The sequence below is a fragment of the Camelus bactrianus genome, chromosome 4 (genome assembly GCF_048773025.1).
Source record: "Camelus bactrianus isolate YW-2024 breed Bactrian camel chromosome 4, ASM4877302v1, whole genome shotgun sequence".
In the NCBI taxonomy this organism is placed as follows: domain Eukaryota; kingdom Metazoa; phylum Chordata; class Mammalia; order Artiodactyla; family Camelidae; genus Camelus; species Camelus bactrianus.
The window spans coordinates 58469172-58491643 of NC_133542.1; the positions used below are offsets into that span (position 1 = coordinate 58469172).

The 22472-nt window shown below is 44.7% G+C and overlaps 1 protein-coding gene across 27 annotated transcripts in view; it reads right to left on the reverse strand.

The window, feature by feature from the left end:
- SUSD1 (sushi domain containing 1) overlaps window positions 1–18160 on the reverse strand; it is a 142351-nt gene extending 124191 nt beyond the window's left edge. For 8 of the 27 annotated variants that reach the window (XR_012506505.1, XR_012506503.1, XR_012506502.1 and 5 more), the window contains exons 1-3: window positions 17915–18157; window positions 7447–7554; window positions 4679–4834 (exon numbers count right to left, since the gene is read on the reverse strand). Coding sequence is in view for 13 of the 27 variants with exons in the window: in XM_074361996.1 (XP_074218097.1) it covers window positions 4679–4834; window positions 7447–7554; window positions 17915–18020 (370 nt within the window). In the remaining 14 variants the exon portion in view is untranslated. Of the gene's footprint in view, window positions 1–4678; window positions 4835–7446; window positions 7555–17914 lie in introns of all 27 variants that reach the window. The other 19 variants (XR_012506515.1, XR_012506514.1, XR_012506513.1 and 16 more) reach the window with 3 other exon arrangements.
- Window positions 18161–22472: the final 4312 nt, after the last annotated feature.

The window sequence follows — 22472 nt, forward strand, 5'->3', positions numbered from 1 at the left end:
TGAGAATGTATCACAATTTATTTATCCATCCTCCTGCTGATGACATTTTGGGCTGTTTCCAGTTGGGCTATTATGAACATTTGTATACAAGTCTTTTGTAAACATACATTTTCATTTCTCTTGAGTTATATATTTATTTTTATTGAAATGAAAAGATCATGTGTTGTGAGTGAAATAAATTTTGTCTTCTCTTATTTCATGGAGTCAGACATGGAGAAAAGAACATCGTATGTTATAGGAATGAAACAGCAGATTATGGAACAACATATACATATTATTAATTTAAAATATTGGTTGCAGGAGAGATGCACAGAGGCATCTTAAAAGCAATTTCCCATAATATTGAGTTGTTGCCTCTGAGTTAATATTAGATGATTTTTTTTTCTTTCTCCTCTATATGTTTCATAATTGCTTGACTTTTCTACAGTAGTATTTTTTTTTAGTAAATGGGAAAAACAGAGCAATAGTCCTTCCTATGGGGGAAAAATATTGACTTATTTCTTCTGTCTCCTTTTGGAAAGAGCAATCATGGATCATTACAATCAGAGGTAAATGACCCATTTACCCTACTCTCTTCCAGAGCTTCATCCTCGGGTAACAGCTCCATCCTTTCTGACACGTAACTTTTGCTAAAGCAGCAGCTGAATAAATGGAGAACCATTTCAAACCACTTTTATGCTCAGAGATGCATTGGTCATGAGCAAAGAGCTTGAACTCAAAGGGCTAAACATTTCCTTCTCAATCTTGCAAATATTCAGAGTTTGCTTAGGAAAGCCTACTTTACAGATGGTTCCAAAATCAATGTAAGCCCAGCTCCTGTCCCTGTGACTCCTCCCAAAACTTTATATTAATGGAATGAAAAAGAACCCTGTGCGTATAGTTTACTGCACTCAACAGGGCCTTTGGGAAGAAGCTGGGATACCCATAATCTGGGGCTTGAGCATGTAAGAGGCAAGAGTAAAGTGTGGGAGGTGTTAACTGCAGGGGGAACCCAGGCATGGCCCCATCACTCCCAAAGAGGGACAATGGTGTCTCTGTCGAGGCCTCTGGCATTTGGGGGGATGGAGTTCGGCTTAACCATCTTTTGATCCATAATCTTTGGCCTCTCCTTCCTAGGCACCCGCCGGTGAAGCTGTCACCCACCATAGCTGGAGGCCTAAGCAGGCGTCGGGGATTCCACGGGAAAAGTAGGCAAGGAGCCAGGGGTCACGAGCACTGCTCTGGGCAGTAGAGGCAATGTCCCCGCAGTGTGATTCCCCTTGCTTCTCCCTTCTTCCAGAGTGGTAAAGCATGACTTGGGGAATAAATCCAGCTAAAATAAAGGGTTGGGATTTGGGCAGCAAAGTTATGTTTGGAGAGAGCACTGGGAAAAACCTCCGGACAGCTGCAAGCCTTCTGAAGCCCACGGAGAGCGAGCAGAATCTCAGCGGGACTGCGTGTTTGTGTCCCAGGCCACAGCCGGCTGCTCCAGGACCCAAGACAGCAGGGCAGGAGCTTGTGCACAAAGGCTCAGCCGAAGAACAAGCCTCCTGACCCGGGAGAGAGACCGACAGACTACACTGGTCTGGACTGGTAGAGATTTACATCTCAGAATAAAGATGTTTACTTCACCACAGGCAGATCTATGAGATACAGGTTTGGGGCAGCAGGTTCCAGGAACTGAACAGCAAAGCATTTACTCCCTCTGGGTTCTTTTTATTTTTTCCCCCATTTTCCCCATTTCTGAGCCAAAGCTGAACGGCTGTTAGAAGAAATGGCATCAGGTCCTGATACTGCAGGAAATGAGTTTACGAAAAAGAAGGCTGTTGCTGTCAATAGACTCAAAATAGATTCGCGAAAGCTGTGGAATTCAAAGGCACGGGAGAAGCATTTTGCAATTTTCAGCAGATCCTACTAGGTCCATGCCTGTCTGGATTCATGGTGGGAGGGAGATGACAGCCCCAGGCCTATTTCCACATCAGTCTCATATCTCTCCGCTTACTCCTGACCCACTCAAACCAAAAGGCAGGTATGAGGCAAGAGTAAAGTGTGGGAGATGTTAAACTGCAGGGGGAACTCAGGCACGGCCCCATCACTCCCAAAGAGGGACACCTTTGTCAAGGCCTCCGGTATTTTGGAATGCCCTCACACCGAAAGTGCCACAGAGCTTCTTCCTCTCGGTTGTGGCTCATGACAGTGTCCATGATCTCCAGGAGTCATTCTGGGGGCATCTTGGGGCCAGAACATCTGCCAGTTCTCCAGCACAAGAAGCCCTGCAACTCATCCCTCATCTATACACAGTGACATCCGAAGAGGCCTACCTACAAACAGCTCCTGAACTGACTTAATCTGCAAAAAGTACAGTCAACACCAGGTTTCAGGATTTCTCAGAATTCAAGAGCTAGGATTCACAATCTTCTGGTTCCAGGCAAACACTGGATAACTGCTGATACCCCAAAACCTGCTAAGCTTCTCCCAGAGAGAAAGTCCACTGAAGTTTCTGTGGCAGCTGTGATTCTGAAAGATACTCCGTGTCATCAAGAAAAGTCCTCAATCAGCTTTTACAAAGTGATAAATGAGGACCTCAGGAAAAAAAAAAAAGGCCAGGGGAATGAATGTCAATGGAAATGGGGCTTCTTTTTGGGGTGATGGAGATGTTCTAAAATCAGATAGTGGTGACTATTGTACAACTTTGTGAATTATACTAAAAACCACTGAACTGTACCCTTCAAAAGGGTGAATGTTACTGCATATGAATTATATCTCAATTTTTTTAAAGGGAAAGGTCACTAAATAATTACAGAAACTGGGGAAAATAGAAGCAGAGCCTAGATCAGGATTTTGTTCCAGGAAGATTGGTTCTTCTTGGGCTGACATCTATTTGGCCCTTGCATAAAATCTTTCTTTCTTCTTCTTCTTTCTACCTTTTTAATAACAGAATGCATCCTTAGAAGGCATACTGATATCTACACTTTCAGAAGTTTTTCCTGTCCAACTCCCACAGCCTTAAAAACACAATTTCAGGTATCGCATCCTCCAGAAAGTTCCTGATCCCTTAGCCACTTCCAAGGTAAGTGCCCCCACAGATTCTGGATTCCGGTAAGTGCCCTTTGCTTACCTATGACTAACAGTTTATACTGAAATTAGCTGTTCACCATCACCTCCCACTAGCACAGACTTGATACGTAGGAAGTGCATGAAAAATATGTATTCAATGAACTAAACACTAGATCACCGTCTTGTAAGGTTTTTTTTAACTGATATCTTTTTTTAAGGCACCTAATTTAATTCTGCAACATTGCACTTCTGCAATCATGTAGCAAGTAATTTGCTACCTGAAACAACAAGATATTATAAAATGTCTTCTCTGAGGGAAGGTGTTCATGCCAAGAATAAATGAAATGTACTCTCTGAGGGATTTTTACCTTGGCACAGGTCAAGAGGGAGAATGAATCACAGCAGCAGAACCTGTGGTGAATAAGAAGATAAAACATGCTCCCCCCTCTCTTCCCGTCCCCCCCCCCACCCAAACCTTTAAATATCACAAAGTATTGAAGGAGAGCCATTAAGTCTATGCAAAGCCATCTTAGAACCAGGAGTCTTTTCCAGCCTTTCCTCTTCATTACTGTTCAAAGATTTTCTTAGAAAACCCAAGAGCTATATCATCATGACATGCTGTAGAGTTCAGATAATACAGGAGCCACTGAAAATGAGGAGGCTTTTGCCCTCTCCTTGTGTTTGACCAACATATGCCCAAAATCTGACCTGCGAAGCTCCTGAGGTCCTAAAAGTTGCCCTCCTCACTCGGCTTCCTCCTCTGGGAGACAAGCCCACATCTCTAACAGGTGCAGCTGCTGCATCATCGTGAGACCCACCCCCTCCGCCCCTGGCAGTGTGCACGGAGCTGGCGGGTACCAGAGTCCCTCCAAGGAAACTGCAGATGGCACATTGTCTCTGTGAGCCCCTCCTAGTCGTTTGTGGTAAAAATTTTCAAACACACAGAACAAGGAAAAGAATACTCGTCTCTTTTAGTCCCACCCTCACCCCCAAGATTCAATAACTGTTCATATCTTGCTGTTTAAAATGCCTTAACAAGGGGGGAGGGTATAGCTCAAGTGGTAGAGCGCATGCTTAGCATACACGAGGTCCTAGGTTCAATCCCCGGTACCTCCTCCAAAATTAAATAAACCTAATTACCTCCTCCTGCCAAAAAATAAATTAATTAAAATGCCTTAACAGATAAAATAACACTGGATACATATAATAATAACACCCCTAGATATGTCAGAATGTATCTTCCCAGAAGAATATTATCTTAAATACCACAATACAGTTATTCCATCTAACAAAATGAACAATTCCCTGATTTTTTAAAACATTTTATTTATTTTTTGTTTGTTTTTGTTTGCGGGGTAGGTAATTAGGTTTATTTATTTAAATATTTATTTTAATGGAGGTACTGGGGATTGAACCCAGGACCTCGTGCATGCTAAGCACACACTCTACCACTGAGCTATACCCTCCCCTCAACAATTCCCTAATATTAACTGATCCTCAGTCCCTGTCCAAATCCTCGGAGATCAAGGAGAGTCCCTCCCTTAAATCACACCCTGCCCTGGCCCTCCCCCTCCCTCCTCCACATCCCAGGGACTGTCCCACCATCACCATGTTGCCATCACAGCAGCCCCTTCCTGAGTACCTGTGCAGAAGGTACCATCGTTGGGGATGAATGTCTTGTTGTTGTTTGTGGCTCGATATCCTTCCAGGCAACTGCAATAAAAGCCTCCCAGAGTGTTGTGGCAAGACGTGTGGTTCCCGCAGACCACAGTGGCTCCCATCTGGCACTCATTTTTATCTGTTGATACATTGAGACAACGCACAGAAAGAGCTGTCAATCCTCACCACTATCAACCACCCAGACTTCTGTGCCGTGGACTTGGGAATCAATATTCTCAGACAAGTGCTGAAAGATCTGTTTCCCCAGCCCCTTCCCCTCCCTCCATGCCTCTCAGATGACAGGACGCGGGCCCCTCATAGTCATGGGCCAGGTGTGTACGAAACCACAAGAGAAACCCGATGTCTCAATCTGACAGTCCATCTTATTTGAAGACTGGGAGAAGGGGACGCTTTCTGAACTTCTCCACACTGAAACAGACCGTGTCATAGGCCTGGGGAAACAAATCCACCTGAATCCCACTTTTCCAGCCCAGCCATTCTCTTGCATTTTTACGAAAACCAGAGTAGGATGATTTTTACATTCAATGATTAACTGGAAAATTTTGTTACTTCTGAGTTACCGGGAAACACAATGGAATTAGTGCTCAAGCTTCATCCGGGGGCAGGGCTAATGTTGGCAGGAACAGCTCCTGCTGCTCGTCAGCGATGCACACGAATAACATTAGTCACCCGGTGAGGAGGAGCTGGAACATGGGATGCTTGATGAGTCCACAGACCTTGCCCGGAGTATTTTTAATTCAATAACTTGACATCGATGTAAAGCAAAAGTAAATCTCCCTCCTGTCTCTGTCCTCTAGCCCGAGGTCAGCAGACCTTTCCTATCAAAGGCCAGTCACAGACTCTGGATGCAACTGATCACTCGAATTTTCCCAGCACGAAGGCAGCCAGACAATAGGTAAACAAATGAGCGATGCTGTGTTCTAATAAGACTCCATTTATAAAAACAGGCAGTCTGAAGTTTGGCCCCCAGGCTAGAGTTTGCTGAGTGTGCCCAGCCTCTACCATCGGAGGAAACTCCAATGTGACTGGTTTCTTACACATCCTTTGAGAGCTGATCGATCCAGCTCGTTTTTTGGTGGACGGACTCGTCAGCTTATGAACCAGAGTTTTCCCGTCTGTTATGTAGTGTTTCTGTGATACAACTGGTTCCCTCAAAGCAGTTCACCTGCCTCCCACAACTGCACTCAATTCCTGCTAACTCAAAAGTGCTCCCCCACCCCCAAATCTAGTGCTTCTTTAAAAAAAATTTTTTTAATTGTCTTTCTGAAATTTTAATTAAACTTGGAACACAATTTATCATTGAAACCATCTGAGTAGGATTTGTGTGAGAGCTTACAGAGGCAGAACAGCCACAGCCAGGCCAAGTATTCAGTCCAGCTTCCTGGGAAAGGCATGGGGGTCTCAGACACGAGTCCACCCGCCCATATGATAGGATATTCCTGTCCTTTGCCATTGTTCCTGAGGCATGTCTCCCCTGCCGTCTTCATCAGAAGGGACATCTGGGTTTGTAGGGGATTCTAGAATCCTTAGGTCCCTTGACTTAATACCATGATAGCACCCCTGGCACAGGTATGACCTCATCTGTAACCTCTGGTCTCAGCAGGCCACCTACTAGGGTGTCTAGCGCTTGAGAGCAAGTACCACCCGAATTAATAAAGCCCTCTCCAGCCATTAAGAGAAGTTTCTATTGCTCAGGAGTCAAAGAACAATCAAGACTGCAGCAAGCTTTCATGGGAGGACTTCTTTAGGCGAGGGAGCAGAAAAGGCTTGTCCGTGTTCCCCAGTTCCAACTTCATTTCCAAGGCCCTGCTAGCAGGCAGTGGGGGGAGAATCTGATGGGCAGAATCCTCAAGACAGAGGGTCAGAAAGGCACAACTCCTGCCTGCAGGAACAGGCAACGGCATGTGATTGTGAAAACCTGTATCTGTGAAGTAGAATGTGACTTTTCGAACTCAGGACTTAATTGCTATTTTTCCTTAGGGAGAAAAAAAATCAAAGATACCACAACAAGTATAGTAAATACTGTTGATCCACAGCTTCAGGGCAAAATGATCCATATTTTTACAGCAGGGAACAGGCTGCTGAGAAGAAACTGTGGTTATCCTAACATTCACTATTATAAAGTTGCTATGAAACTCTCTCTTTCTCTGAATTGGGCTTGAACCTGGATATTGTCTGACTCTCACGGCACAGTGGATGCCATGAGGCAAAAAATAATGCTTCTAGCCTAAAGTTCTTTGTATTTCCTTAAGTCACCCAAGACCCTAAAGGGTCACAACTACAAAAAAATTTTGAGGATGGATTCTGGTAGACATAAGAGTCAGAGGAACAGTATTTCACCAATTAGCCCCAAAGTTCAATAGGCAATTATGTTTTTATTTTTCCTCATGGTACTAACATAGTTTTATATCAAAACAACCAGAGAAATTAAAAAATGAAATACTCGAGTTGTTAAGTTAAACTCAAGACTTGAAACAGATTTCAAATCTGTATTAGGTCAGTTTCCAGAGATGCAAGTTCAATGGCCTCGAACATGATAGCAAACGCTAGAGAAAGGATATAACCAAACACTACAACAAAGACTTATTACAGTTGACAAAACTTCTTGTAATAAAAACATGTGAACAGAATAACCATGCTTTCCTCCTCTCAAGGACATCAACTCTTTAACACTAGAGAATCTTGTTTCTTGATTCAATGTTTCAACTTAACCCAGTATCCAGGACTTACCAATACAATGAGTCCTCCCATTGCCCACAAATCCGTAGTTGCAAATACACATCTTCTTCCCTCCTCTTTCATGGCAGGTGGCATATTCATGGCAAGTGACACATACATCTGAATTTGAATTATAAATCACATATATCAGGAAAAGAATATTTCGATCACCTACTCAAGATGAGTCACATTTGGGATTGTAGACATTCACAATGGAGAACCAAAATTTGAATACTAAAATTATAAAGGGTAGACCTTATCCCATCCTTAGAAACCTGTAATCAAACAAGTGTATATTTCCCCAGGCCAATGGACAGTGTTCCTTAAAAAAAAAACAGAAAAATGTTCACTACTCTGTGGGTTAAATTATAACATGCATTTCAAAATACTTTACTTTCCCAAAAAGAAGAATTCAACAACTGTCTTTATAATGGTATCTATAACAAGTCACATTAATTTTTTCAAAGTATAAGTGCTTCCTTTTTCCCATTTGAAACTGCATGTACTTTGTTTAATTATAAATAGGAGATATGAACCGAAGAAAGACAGACAGATACTTGCATGCAGTCACTTAACAGATATTCATGTTGTAGTCACTCTGCATGTTTAAAAATTGTATCATGAACTCAGGACATACTCATCATAAAATAAATCCTGGAAGCTTTCCCAAGGTATCTGTCTATAAATGTATTATTTTTAAATGTGAAAAGAAAAAAGAAACCTGCGGTGGCTACTCACTGCCCATGGAGCAAAGCCCAAATTCTCTACCTGGCAATCAGTGCTCTTAAGAGTCTGCTTCTAGACTAACTTCTGCAGCCTCATGGCTCCCAAACCCAAATACACACAGGCAAGATGCCGACTACTCTTTCCCATACATGTTATCCATTGTCTTATTCATGCCATGCTAACGAGGTTCCCTTCATCCACAATGCCTATCCTTCCTTCTCTGTCCAACCAGCACCTATTCCTATTTCAAGACCCAGTTTAAACATCAGTCTCCCTGAGGTCTTCCCCATTCCTCCATTCTTGAGGAAAATTAAATGTATCTTCCTCTGTGCTCCCTTAACCCTTGTACATTCCCATATCAACCATGTTAATTTGTCATTATGTTCTATTGCACCTCTGTCTTCCCAGCTTGGTAGGATGAATGAGTTTTTCAAGGATTATGGGATTATGTCATTGGCCCATAGATCATGAAGGCACAGTATAAACATTCAATAGATTTTTTTATTGACCAACTGGATAAGGAGTCTGAAATCCTACTTGCTACAACTTAAAAAGCAAATGGAAGGAGAAAGAATTCATCTATCGCCTTACCCATTTTCCTTTTAGGGAAAAAGCGAATGTGTTTAAAATGTCAGTGAGAGAACAGCCAGGTCCCAGCAGGATGACCAGATCCCAGATTTTTAGATAAACAGTAAAAAAATGTTTGGAGCTAAAACTCCCAAAACATCCAAATCTACCAGATGGTTATATATGGCCCAAGATCAAACAAGAATTTCTACCCGAGGCTATGTGCAATAGTGTTTTGCACTCTCAGTGTCTGTAATATCAGGAGCGACCCAGTAAGGAGAATATTTCAGCATGGAATTTCATCTTAGTCTTGGCCCCATTACTACCTAGGTAATAAAGACCTAGCCCTCAGGCTGCATGAAACCAACTGAGGAGAGAGATACACGCTTAACCAGGCTTGCTTTTTATTTTTCTTTAAACAAACTATAACACAAAAATGAGACAAGCCATGCTTATGACTAGTACTAAATTAACCATAGGATATTTATAAAATTTATTATATCCCAGACTATAAAGAAAAGTGCAAAAAATTTCAAAAAAGTAGAAATTGTAGAGGTCATACTTACTACGATGTAATAATATAATAAAACTACAAAATAAAACATAAGGTTTGCACCCCCAAAAGAAAGCCTACTTGTAAACTACAGAACACTTTACTAAATAATCCTTGGGGCAAAGAGGATATCAACATTGATATGTTTAAAACCAGACATAAAAGCTTATCTACTCCAGAAAATTTGAGTTTGACATGTTTCTATACTTGAAAAGAGAAAAAGAAAAGCAGGCAGCCAGTGGGGGGAAAAACTAGAATTTTAATGTAAGAAGTTTCAAAAAAAGGAAAAAACAAAATAGGGGTTTATGGAGGGGAGGGGGTTAGTACTTAGTAAAGATTAAAAAGATGTTAAAGAATTAGAAAATACATTCAAATTCACTGGAAAAAAAAAAATTTTGTCAAAGTCAATGTGTCATAAAGACCAGGAGTCAAAACTCAAGACCAGTGAGGGGAAAAAAGAGCATAGACAAAAACACTACATTAGGAATAAAAAAGAGCTATAACAAAAAATACATAAAATATTCCTTTTATTTTTTTTAATTTTTGGTTTTTGGGGGGGAGGTAATTAGGTTTTTTATTTATCTTTGACGGGGATACTGGGGATTGAACCCAGCATCTTATGTATGTTAGGCATGCACGCTATCACTGAGCCCTCCCCACTATAAGATTCCTTTTAAATTACAAATGAAAGACTTCCAATTAAACACAGCAGATTTAATACACTCTCAACCACAACAAAATTTGAAAATGATATCAAGTTCCAGAAAGGTGTAAGCCCTGGGAGAGAAGATGATGGAAGGCAAGGATGTGGATAATATTTCAGAAGACAGAAGAGATGGACATATGGGAATTGCCTGAGAGGAAAAACTAAAAGCCAACCTGAAAAAAAAAAAAAGAGAGAGAGAAAATAATTAATCAATTAAAATAAAATAAGAATAAATAAACAGCAACCTGAAAAGCTCAGGAATTGGGGTCACTGAGTACCCCAGGAGGCAGGCATAAAGGGTAGGGGCTGAGAATTCAAGGAACTAGTTAAAAATATGGAGGAGTCGTTAGATGCCCAGATCCCCTCTCTAACCCTATAAGATGGAGTTTTATAGCCTGGAGAAAGTGGGCCAGGAAGGCTCCCAATTATAGAGGCAACAGTCGGAGCTGAGGTGGGAATGCGTGCCCATACTAAGCGCCCATCAATAGTGGGTAAATCGATTTAACCATTTTGACATTAGTGCATTTTAAAACAGTACCATAAGGTCACTGTCAATTCATAATCACATGCAACCAAAATCCTGGAAATGCCTTTTAAATAATGGATCCTGGGTCACGTCCACAAACCTAGCTGTGATCAACCATATAGAGATGAACACTCACCCCAGCATGTGTGTGTAGTGCAGCAGATATATATAAACACTGTACTAATGAAATAAACAATAACACGGTAAAATGTTTGATCTTTTTCCTATCTGGAATACTTGTCTTTATAAACATGGCAGCATTTCTATATCCATCCAGTTACAGAAACTTACATTAGATAGAAAATATATCATGAAACTGTTGAGTGAATCTAATAAACACAAAATATTAAGAAGCAAAGGAGCACCACCCACTCATAAATTAAAGGAAATCCAATCCGAATTAGTGAAGGACAGAAGTTAAAGGGTTTTTAAATAAATAGAATTAAGTTCAAGTTCACTCAATAAATAGAACCAGACCCTCAAAATATGGCCTTGCAGGAAGTCAGTCAGATATAGGAAAGCACTCAACTGGAGAGACAGAATTTGATCCTAAATCTAGCTGAGTCTAAGTCATCGTGTGGTTTTTAGCAAATCACCTGGCCTCCCTGGTTTTCAGTTTTTGATCTGTGCTTCTCAGAGTTTTAAGTACATCCAAATTACTTGCAGAGCTTGTTAAACCACAGGCTCTGATTCAGCTGGTCTGGGGTGGAGCCCTCTATTTTGCAATTCTACCAAGCTGCCAAGTGGACCATGTTTTGAGCAGCAGAGGGTTCAAGGGCCCCTAAAGTCCTTACCTTCTAATATTCTGACGCTTCATTCTTTGGGTACCTGTTTTAAAGACCCACTAAGAATAAGTTAGCATAAGTGTAGTCCCAAGAACAGTACCTGGCATGTTTGGGTCATTAAATGTTTGTTCCCCATATTGCCAAAACAGACAAGACGTGTGCCAGGCTACCAAAGGCTTCCCAGACCACCTGCAGAAGGCAAAGTGGTTTCCAGAGGAAGAGGGACCTCAGCTGAAGCTTCCTGTTCAGCCATGATTAGCCGAGTCTGCTCGGTCTGGCAGGGAGGCCCTCTGAATTCTTATTGCTTGAGGGACCAAATTGCCTTCTAGGGGTAAAAAAAAAAAAAACAAAACAAAACAAAAAAAAAAACCCACAACTTATCCTAAAGAAAGGAACAGAAAGCACAACTCCAAACCAAGGAAAGATGGAGGGATGGGGGAGGCCTGTTTCTGACCACACAACAGTGTCCATTGGTCAACAGCTCCTAGCTCAGCTAAGAATCACCTGGAAATAGGGTAACCAATTCAACTCAGTTTCAATACTAAAAGTCCTATGTCCCAGGAAACCCCTCAGTTCGGTGCAAACCAAGGCAGTTGGTCAATATACCCGGAGAGCGTGTTAGTATAGAATCCCCAGAGAATCCGATTCAGGAGGTGCGGGGTGGGTCTGAGAATCTCCATCTCTAAGAAGCTCCCAGATGACCACACTACCAGTAGCTCTGAAAGTCTAGTTCAATCTCAAGGACTTGGGTCAGAATCCTGGGGAAAGAAAAAGGCAATACTGAAGACGTCTTTCACCAAGTCTAGACTGATGCACAGCCTAGTTATACAACCAACGGGACAGAGAATAACCCTGATGCACAGCCTACCTATAGAACCAACGGGACAGAGAATAACCCAAGGGAGGAGACCCTCCAGGCCAATGGAAGGATCACTGTGCCTTCGCTAGAACCTCAGGGGGAACTGTGTCAGGGACAGCTTTGCATCCACATTAAGGATGACTTACTCCTGTCTTCAGCAGATTCTGCTGGAGAGAGCAGAGAGGTGGCTGCCCTGTAGTAACTGAGGGACCGTCTGCAGAGGTCAGGGCCCCACCTTGTCCCTCCACCCTAGGGATGCCTAGAAGTACTGGCAGAAAAGCAGGAGAGTGGGGACCCCAAAAATCTCGGAGGAAAAGCCTGACAAGTACCCTTTGTTCCTATGATTGTGTCCCCCGGCTGAGGGCTGCCCCCCTAGGTTCACTTCCCTTCTCTGCAATGACTAAGCCGGCTAAAATCACATGCAACAATGAGAGGATCAGACAGGTGCCAGTGTCTCGACCTGCGTTGGAGTCTTCTCTCATGCTCGCTGACTACATGTTAGATGGCAAGTTAAACTGTCAGAGCTCTGGTTTTAATCTGTAAGATGGAGATCGTGTTGCAAGGATTAAATGAGAAATAGAAATGCTGTAGGCACTCTAAAGCACTAGACAAAGAGCTAATTTACATGAATATTTATGTCTCTTTCCATAGATATTGTTACTGTTGTTAGAAATGAGTCATGCATGATGCAGTGCCCGGTGTTCGACACACTGGTTCAGAGCAGGGTTAAGAGAGAGATCACTGAGGCTACAATCCCAGCTCAGCCACTTGCTAGCTGTGTAATCCTGATAACCTCTGTGCCTCAGTTTCATGTAAATCTATAATACAAGCACGATAATCAACCTACCTCATATGGTTGTTGTGAGGATTAAAGAGCAACTGAGTAATACACGTAAAGCAATTAGAAAATGTTAGACATTATTATAACAACCACTCAGCAACTCTTTGATAATGAATAAATGAAGGTACTGACAGCTGGCCAGCTCCCAATTATACTAATGAAGAGAGTGATGGACAATTGCACTGATGCAAAAAACCAGAGTAGTATCTTTGTGTGGACAGATGCTCACCTGATTCTGGGACTCACAGTCCAGGAACCATAATAACCTTTATTTCCACAATCCTCCCAGCCTTCTGAGTAATAACTGACTGGGAAGGAGGAAGTTCAGCTTCCTCACCCTTTCAGCCCTGCTCACCCTCCCTCCTCTCCGCCATGCACCAAGCAAACCTAGAGCTGGGGACGGAGTGGAGGCTGCCAGCCTGAGCAAGCTACTCTCGCGCTTTATTTCAGTTCTCAAGCAACAACTTACATGCACTCTTGAAATAACAGCAGATAGGCTTTGACAAAAGAATGAAGAGATTTCGTCCCCTGTCAGGGGAAGAAGGACGTTTAAAAGCACAAATGGAGAGCCTGAATTTAAACCTTAATCTAATCCGAGCCATCCATGGTCAGACCAAACCCACTGCACAGACTTCCTGAGGTCCTGTCTCGTGGAGGCACGTGGAAACAGATCAAGTGACCTGAGGAGATAAGCAAAAGGGGCCCAAAACTCAGGAAGAGGAAGCATTCGCAAGCCTTCTACAACAGGATGGAAAACTGTGCTGCTCTTCAGAGACCGCATCAAATTCCAGAGACAGAAGGAACAAGAGAGACCTCATAGTCTCTCCTCTCCAACATCCCTAACAGAAAAAACACAACACAACAAAACAAAACACAGCCTCCAAGACAGAGAACTCTCCTCTTTCAAGCAGTACAATCAATCATTGCAGGGGAGTGGGAACCCTCATCCACTCCCCTTCCCCGCCCAAGCCCGGGACTGCCATTCCCTATCAAGAACCCATAACCTCTCCTTGTGAAAAATGGTTGTCGGGCCCTCAGCCGCTTTTTGCCCTTTTGCCCTCTTCTGTCCACTTTCCTATTTGAACAAGACCAACTTGCAGTGGGGCCCCTACACCTGGCCTCCAGACCAGGAACCAACCCACGCTGAGGGGCCCAATCTCAATGCTTTCGAGCTCTGGGTGAAGCAGCCACACCCTAGGTTCATATCCTGCATGTCACCCACTAACAGGCTGTCTCACACCGTCGAGCAAGCTGCACATTTTTTTTTTAATCCATGCAATCCGTGCCTCCCCACCACCACCCCGCCCCAGTCTCCTCTGCAGAGCTAAGGCCAATAGGCCACTTGCTATCTCGGGCTGCAGAGAGCTGGGAACCCATTGTAGGATTTGACCAGAAGCTGAGGATGTGTGCCAAGTCCCTGGCGAGGGAAGACAGGCCACAGTGGGGATCGTCTTCATCAGTTCTAATCCTGCCCTGTTACTTTAACCAGCTGTAAGTCACTCTGAAACAATGTACTCCCTCCATTTCCCCTCTTTCCTCCTCGTCCTCACTCTGAACAGTGAATATGCTGCTGCGATTCATGATTCGTGAACTCAGGTGTACTTCATACAGCAAGAACAACTTCCCCAGCCTTCTCCAGCATCGCTCTTCCAAGAGTCTCAAGGCCTCTGCCCATCCCCTGGCCTTCCCAAACCCCAGCCAGGCCTGAGCCAGCAAGTTCCCCAGCCACTCCCAGAGTCAGAGCAAAGCCAGAGAAAGGTTAAGAAACAGGACTGACTGGTTCCACACCTCCTCACCCATTCCTAACCTCTCTACACCCTCAGGGCTTGGCACCCCACCCACCCACCGACACCCTCCTGCTCTACCAACTCTGGTCTCACAGGTTCCTCGCACTCAGGCCATTTGACTTAGGTTCCTTCACTCTCTCCTCCCTGAAACATCTTTGATAACAATTAAATGTAATTCAGCACATGTTCCCAGTGAGAGACTGAATATACAAATGGACAATGGCCAGACCATACATAAAAACAGAACTCTGACCCACAGTCTGCAGCCATGGATCTGGGAAGTCAAACCACAACCTCTGTAGCAATAAAACCCAAATTGTCAAGATTTAATCAATATCAACCAGCTTCCCTAATTTTTGCCTTAGGACCAATCAGAGAAAGCCAAATACGCTCCTCCAACCAATCACAGGACGCCTGCCGTTAGAGGGAAGCTATCTCCAGCTTCCCCATGCCAACACGCAGCAACCCGGGCACTCCTGACGCCTTCCCCTTCGTTCCACTATAAAGCTTTACACTCCACAGCCTGCCTGTGAGTCTCTGACAAATGTTAAGTCTTGCTAGACTCTCCTGCAAGCTCTGAATAAACAGCCTTTGCCTGTTCTTATATGGATGGTCTCCAGATTTTATTTCCCTATCAGATCCCTAATACCCTACTCAAAAGGACTTCTTAGTCTAGTAACAGTATCACTGCAATACGGCCGAAGTGTATAGAGTAAGAGTACCATATATAAATATGTACATATATAAGTAAGCGTGTAGTGTCTCATACAATATGGGACCAGGTGAGGCGAGGGCGTGGTGTCGCTGGCGCTGCAGAAGGAACTGGGTGACTCCAAGGGGCCTCCAGGAGGGAGGACAACTGGGCTGGTTTTGAAAAATGAACAGCACTCACTAGGTAGCTCGCTGTTGGGGGGAAGAAAGAGCAGTTCTCCATTCTCCCTTCCTCCCCTCTCCCTACCAAGCTTTCCCACTTGTAGAGCAACTTTGCTTTTTGACCTGCTCCATTAAATATCTTTTATTTTTGTATTTCAGTTTCTCCCTCTCTACTGACTAATGGCCTTCATTCTAAAATGTGCTGGAGAATGTTTTACCACCACCCCCAACAAAAAAAAAAATCTTGCTCTGATCGGGCCAGCCCTACTGAATGCTATCTTCTCTTTCCTTCTACCTTCTTTACAGAGTTATCTACTCTGCAGCCATGGTCCTGCACTCCCTGGAACCCCCTGCATCTGGCTCTCACCCTCCATGCTCTGCCAGCTCTGGCCCCCACTGACCAGAGTCACAAGGTCCAAAGCCTTGTTCTCAATCTCCACTCCCTCAGCTTCCCCTCCCCTGGTTTCCTTGATGCTCTACTAGCCCAGGCTTCCTCCAACCTATGTGGCTGAGGCTTTTTCTCCTGCACTTGCATCTACCTTGGAAACTTGGTCTTTCCCAAGAATCCATCCTTGGCCCTCTTACTCTCATCAACCTCAAGGCTTCAAGCGGCCATTGAGTCTCCATCATTTGCACACACAGTCTCAACGCTCCATTGATTTCATCTCTCCAAAAGTCCTAACATCATATCAAATTCAGGATATCCAAAACAACCAGTCATCTTCCTTCCCAAATCTTTTTTCTCCTCCTATGGAACCACATACCCAAACCACCCAGTCCCCACACCTTAGTGTTCCCTCTCCCTCCTACTGTTCCCTTGCACCTTAACATCTGTCATTAAGTCCCTCCAGTTCCATTTCCACCTTATCATCCACATGCAGTCCTCATCTCCTGCTGTCGTGACTGTGGGGCCAGGCCTCAGTACTTCTCGAACAGCTATTACAACTCCCTCAATGGCCCCTACATCCCCACATTGTCCACTGTTAGGAATCTCACCCTTAATCAAACCAGATTGTGAACAATGGGAGAATACCAACACAGGGAGAGGAGGCTCAACCCAGCAACACCAGCTTCCCTTTCCCAAAACTCACTCCACAGCCTTCCAACGGCTTCTCACTGCCCAGGAATAGCTAAGTTTAAACATCTTGGTCTGCCAGTCATAACACCCTTCCTTGTGGTTAAATCCAATCTGCTTTTCCACCCCCATTTCCCACCCATCTCCCACATACCAGTCAAACTGAACCGCACCCACAGGCCCCATGCTTCTGCACCTGCATGTGCTTCCTCACTTCGTCCCCTCTATCTGGAATTCGCTCATTCTACACATACTTGTGCCCTGTGCTATGAGCTGGGACGTCTTTCCTCATCTTCCCATACCCAGATATCACCCATCCTTGTTGGCCCAGTTCAAGGGTCACTTCATCCATGAAGCCACCAGATGCCTAATTAAGTTAGATGTAGTCTTTCCCTCCTCTGACCACCCACCTTTTCAGAGCTTTCATGGTGCTCTGCCTTTATTATTACAGTTATATTTGAGTAAATGCCACCTTTCCTACGTGTCTGAATCCTCCATATAACTCCTACCACATTCAACACTGCGTCCTGCACGGGGGATAAAAACTATTCTAATTGTCTGGAAATGGACTATTTGCTTGTCTGTCTTCTCCAGAATATGAGCTCAATGATGTGCAGCACCGAGACCTTACATCCTTCACAGGGAAACCATTCAAGGACCATCCATCTATTGAATGAATGAATTGATTAATGAACGCTTTATTCCCGTAAATTTCCTTACACTTCTTTCTCACTATCTTAGCATCTGGTTTTTCATCAAGAGGCAAAAATTAAAAGGTAGAAAGAAAACTGCTTCGGGCCAAGAATTTGTCGTGCAAAAGCCGCAGCCGAGCCGGAAGCGTGACAGTGCCGGCGGAACGCCCTGCCACGCCCTCGAGCGCGGGGCGCCGCTCTCCCCGGGCCCCCGGCCGCTCGGCCCAGCCCCCAAGCGCGCTAGGTCCCCCGGGGGCGTGGGCCGGCCGCGCGGCACACTCTCCCTGTGGCCCCAGGGCGGAGGCGGGGAAGCGGGGCCCGGAGGTCCTCCCGCTTCTCCGAGCCCCGCCCTCCGCTCCCCAACGGCGGGAGCCGACCCCCCTTGCGCCCCACGCCCGGGCTCCCCGCCCGGCCGGCCCAGGAGCACGGGAGCGGCCCGGGCGCGCCCGACGTTGCCCGGGCCACCCTCCTGCTCCCCGCCCGCACTCACCGTCCGCGCGCGGCTTTCGGGGCGCGCCGCCGGCCAGGCCGAGAAGCAGCAGGAGCGGCAGCAGGCGGCCGGGCGGGAAGCCCGAGCCCCGGGGCCCCCGGGCCATGCCGCCGCCGCCGCCGCCTCCCTCCTGGCGCTACCGCGACTCCTCTGGAGGCCCTGAGGCGCCGAGATAAGGCGGCGGGCGCCCCGAGGAGGGGGCCGGGCCGGCCGCTTCCGGCGCCGGGCGGAGGAGCGGAGGGCGCCGCGGGGTCTCGGGGGCGGGGTGGCGGGCCCTTCCCCCCACCCCAGGCCTGCGCGCCCGGGGGACGCTCACGCCGCCGCTCGCTCCTTCACCCGCTCGTGCACCTGCTGCGCGCTCGGCGCGCGGGGGCTCCCGGGGACACCCGGCGGGGCCGCCCTAGTGACACAGCTGAACGTAGAGTCCCTAACTGGGCCGGGGTGAAGGTCTCCCGCGCTCTAAGCGTGTGGTACGAGCGCGGCATCCAAGCCGAGGGGGCGCGCGGGGAGGCACCCCCGGAGTGGCAAAGGAAGAGAGGTGAAGTAAGGGCAGAAGGAGCGGGAATCTTCCGGGAGCTGAAAAAGAGCTGGGTGAGGGGGCTGGAGCTCCAAGGGCAAGGTGAGAGGACGACAAGCCGCCGGTCCAGGCCACCCAGGGGCGACAGACTTGACCGGGCGACAAGACCGTCGGGGGCAACAGAGCTGGCGGGAGTTCTGCTGCTCCGAGGACACTCAGCTTGGGGCGTCGGGGAGGGCTTCAGGAAGAAGAAAGTGTGGAGACCTGAGGGTGAGAAGGACGCGGGAGAGGGATCTAAGCGGTCAGAGAGGCAGACACAGACAAGTCGCATTCTAGAAACGGGAGCAGGACCTCCTCAGAGTGGGAACGGCCGGCTGGAGAGAGGCAGTGAGCTGCAGAAAGAAAACTTCGTAAATCAAGTAAAGGAGGTTGCTCAGAAGCAGTCACAGGGTTTTAAGCGGAGTGACCGCATCAGGAAAAGCCCCCAGGGTCTGCTCTGTGCGATTGGGTTTGGGGCTGGGAAGCAGGGAACCGGCCTAGAGCAGCTGCAGGGATCCAGGCAAGAGAGGACAGGTCTACGAGCAGGGCATTGGCAGTGAGTATGGAGAGAAGTGGCAAATGAGAGTGGTACTGGGTGGAATCCACTGGATTTTATGACCAGTAGAATGTGATAGACAAGGAAAGAAAAATTACAGATGCCGCCTAAACTTTTGGTTTGGGCAACGGGGTTGATGGTGGTGGGAGTCACTGAGCTAGGGAGAGGCTGCAGGGGGAGAAAAAATAAGTTCCAGGTTGAAGGCTTTCAGCTTGGGGTGCCTGTGGTGCTCCCCAAGACAGAGCGCCCCACGCCCACCACTTCACCCCTTTTCTCATTTGCTTTCTCTCTGTGCCATGCGCTGGCTCTAACCTTAACCACCCATGAACACACCCATATAAGGGCTAAACTTATTGCGCAGCCTTAAAAAGAAGGAGTTAAAAATAAACTTCCTAGGCCCTTTTGGAGCAGGCTCTCTCGCTAATTATTTTTTGCTCAGCAAAGATTAGAGTAGTAGGAGGTGAACAGTGCAGGGATAGCAGTCTATCTCATATTATTTAGGGAGGTTTTTTGTTAAGCTCGGCTCTCCATGGACTTTGAAATCATGTAACTGTCTCGACAAAAATGCATTCAAGACATTTTTAAGCCAACCTATATCTCTCCTTCTCTGCCATGCCCCCCTGCAGAATGAATAAATAAATTTAAATACGTTTGTGTATATATGTGTATAAATATGTGCACATAAATTACATATATATGTATTTAATTAGTGATGTCAGGGGAAAATACCCAAAACTTGGAAATAGGCAAAAGAGATTCCGTAGGTTTTTTCAGTCGGGTTCATGTGTCATGTAGGAGCCCTTCTGGAGATTATCTGATTCTGTAGAATCTTGTACCTCTGATGGACTTTCTCAATAGGGGTAAAGTTAACTTGCAGAAAGTTGATGATAATGCAAAAGATTCTTGTCCATAGCAATCAATGCAAATTATTTTTTCCAGTACAGATACAGGTGATTTCTGCCAGGTAAAAATAAGATAAACCTAATTAGATTTTGTCTTACATAATAGTAACCAGTTAACCAGTTTTGCATCTGTTAGCAAATTCACATCATCATTCCTAACTGAAATATATACATAATATACATACATATTGTATTATATATATATATATATGTTCTTCAAATTTCCCTTTGCACCTTATTATCTTACTAGTTCTCCTTTGAAGTCAATATCTTGCCGAGTCCCTCATGAATGAATTAGTTGAAATAAAAACTTGTTTTCATTTTACGTTTTCATGAACCATGTTTTTAATAGTTTGTAAATTTTACACTAGTACAATCCATGATACCCTTATATTCTACATTAGATTGTGTGGCCTTCAGCAGGTCTTTTTATTGGCTCATTTTTGGCTTTCACACAAATTTTTTTTGTTTTAAAAAAAAAAAACCACACCCTACCCAATGGTGAGTTCATGGAATCGCAAAATGAAATATTATCTCCTCATCAGTATTTGTCACTAGAACTAAAAGACAATATTGAACCAGTGTTAATTTTGGAGCAGTAGGATTATTGCCCACCGAGAAAATATTTAGCTTAAGAAAAATGTTCTTTTAAGAAAGCACGGCCAATACACCAACATCTTCTAAAAGCCAATTTAAAGAGAGCTCTTTTTTTCCGTGATATCAACATTGTAATGACTCTTCAAAGAAAAAATTGACTTCTGGCTTCAAGATGGCATCATAAACCCTGAAAGATCTTTCTCCCCTGCTTCCCAAACCGCAGCAAAACGGCCAGAGATTCTCTCACGCGCGCGCGCACACACACACACACACCAGCTAAGTAATGGCAACAGTGCTTTCAAACAGGAAAGAATGACATCAGTAAACCAGATAGCTTTGAGAACTGCATTGAACTAGATTTACCTCATGCTCTCCACAAAAAAAGTCCACTAAAAGTCATGGCAGGTAGAGTTTAAAAAAAAAAAAAAAAGACATGTAATTTAAAGATTTTTAAAATTATGTGCACACTGTAAGTTATTATTTTCACAAATTAATATCATGTGCAGATTTTATATTTTTAAATTTACTCCAGAACTGCTATGTAGGAATTGTTGAAAAAAAATGGAAAGTACATTTCTTACCAGTTAAAAGCATTTTATTTTCCTCATCTGTGTACATAGTGTTCACTGTAATCTGCTCGTTCTTCAGGCTTCAGGCCACCAAAAGCCAGTTTCCTGGCCCTTTAGAAAAACTATCCATTTCCACACTTTAAAAAAAAACAATTTTTAACTTTTTTTAAAAAATTTTTTATAATAATTTACTCATCAGTGGGTCTTCATGTGGTTAGACAAAATATTTAAATCCCACCTAAACTATTGAGATTACTGACCAATATAGTGGAAGGGACACACAATCAAGACAGCTTCCCGATTTGTTCCTGTTGTCCATCCTTGAAGATTAAGAAATATTGAAGTCTATCCTAATGCATCTTGTGACACAATCAAAACACTCTGTGACAACAGAGAACACCCATGTTCATGGCAGCATTATTCACAACAGCCAGAGGGTGGAAACAACCCAAATATCCATCAAGGGATGAATGGATAAACAAAATATGTTATAGCCATACAATGGAAAATCATTCAGCCTTAAAAAGGAAATAAATTCTGACACATGCTACACTGTAGAGGAACTTTGAGGGCATTATGCTAAGTAAAATAAGCCAGTTAAAAAAGGACCAATACTGTAAGTTTCCACTTCTGTGAGGTACTTAGAGTAGTCAAATTCATAGAGGTAGAAAGTAGAAGGGTGGTTGCCAGGGGCCTGGGGGAGAGGGGAATGGAGAGTTGCTGTTTAATGGGTAGAGAGTCAGTTTTGCCAGATGAAAAAAGTTCTGTGGTTGGATAGTGGTGATGGTTGCAAAACAATGTGAATATACTTCATACTGCTGAACTGTACTCTTAAAAGTGGTTTAAATGATTTTTTAGAAATCAATGACAAAAAAATTAGGTACCAATTATTATTTTACCAGGTAGGCTCTAACATATAGGATTCCCCAAATCAATTTTGGATCCTGGCAGATCAGAATTATAGGAAAGCTTCCTTGGAAAGCCCCATCCCCCAGTCCCTGAGACATAAGTGGATGGGTTTCCAAGAGAGCCTGGAGGGTTATGAGGCAACCAGGGATGTGAGGAGGGAGAGGGCCGGCAGACAGAAGGTGAACATTGGTCCAGTGTCTCTAGAGTTTTCCCCCAGGCTGCCTTTCAGTGTGTCTGCTTACAATGTGAAATTTGAGCTTTGCCTGGTGGGTTCTCATCTGGATGCAATATAAAACCAGAAGAAGACAGGGACAGGGAGTCTGGATCCCAAATATCCTGCAGCTTTCCTGGAAAAATCCCTTGCCTGGTCATCACGCTCCTGACCAGAAATGTCGTACTGCTTCCCCAGGGGCTGGCCTGGGAATACCACTAGCAGGCTTGCAAATTATAAATAAATTGCTTACCTGTG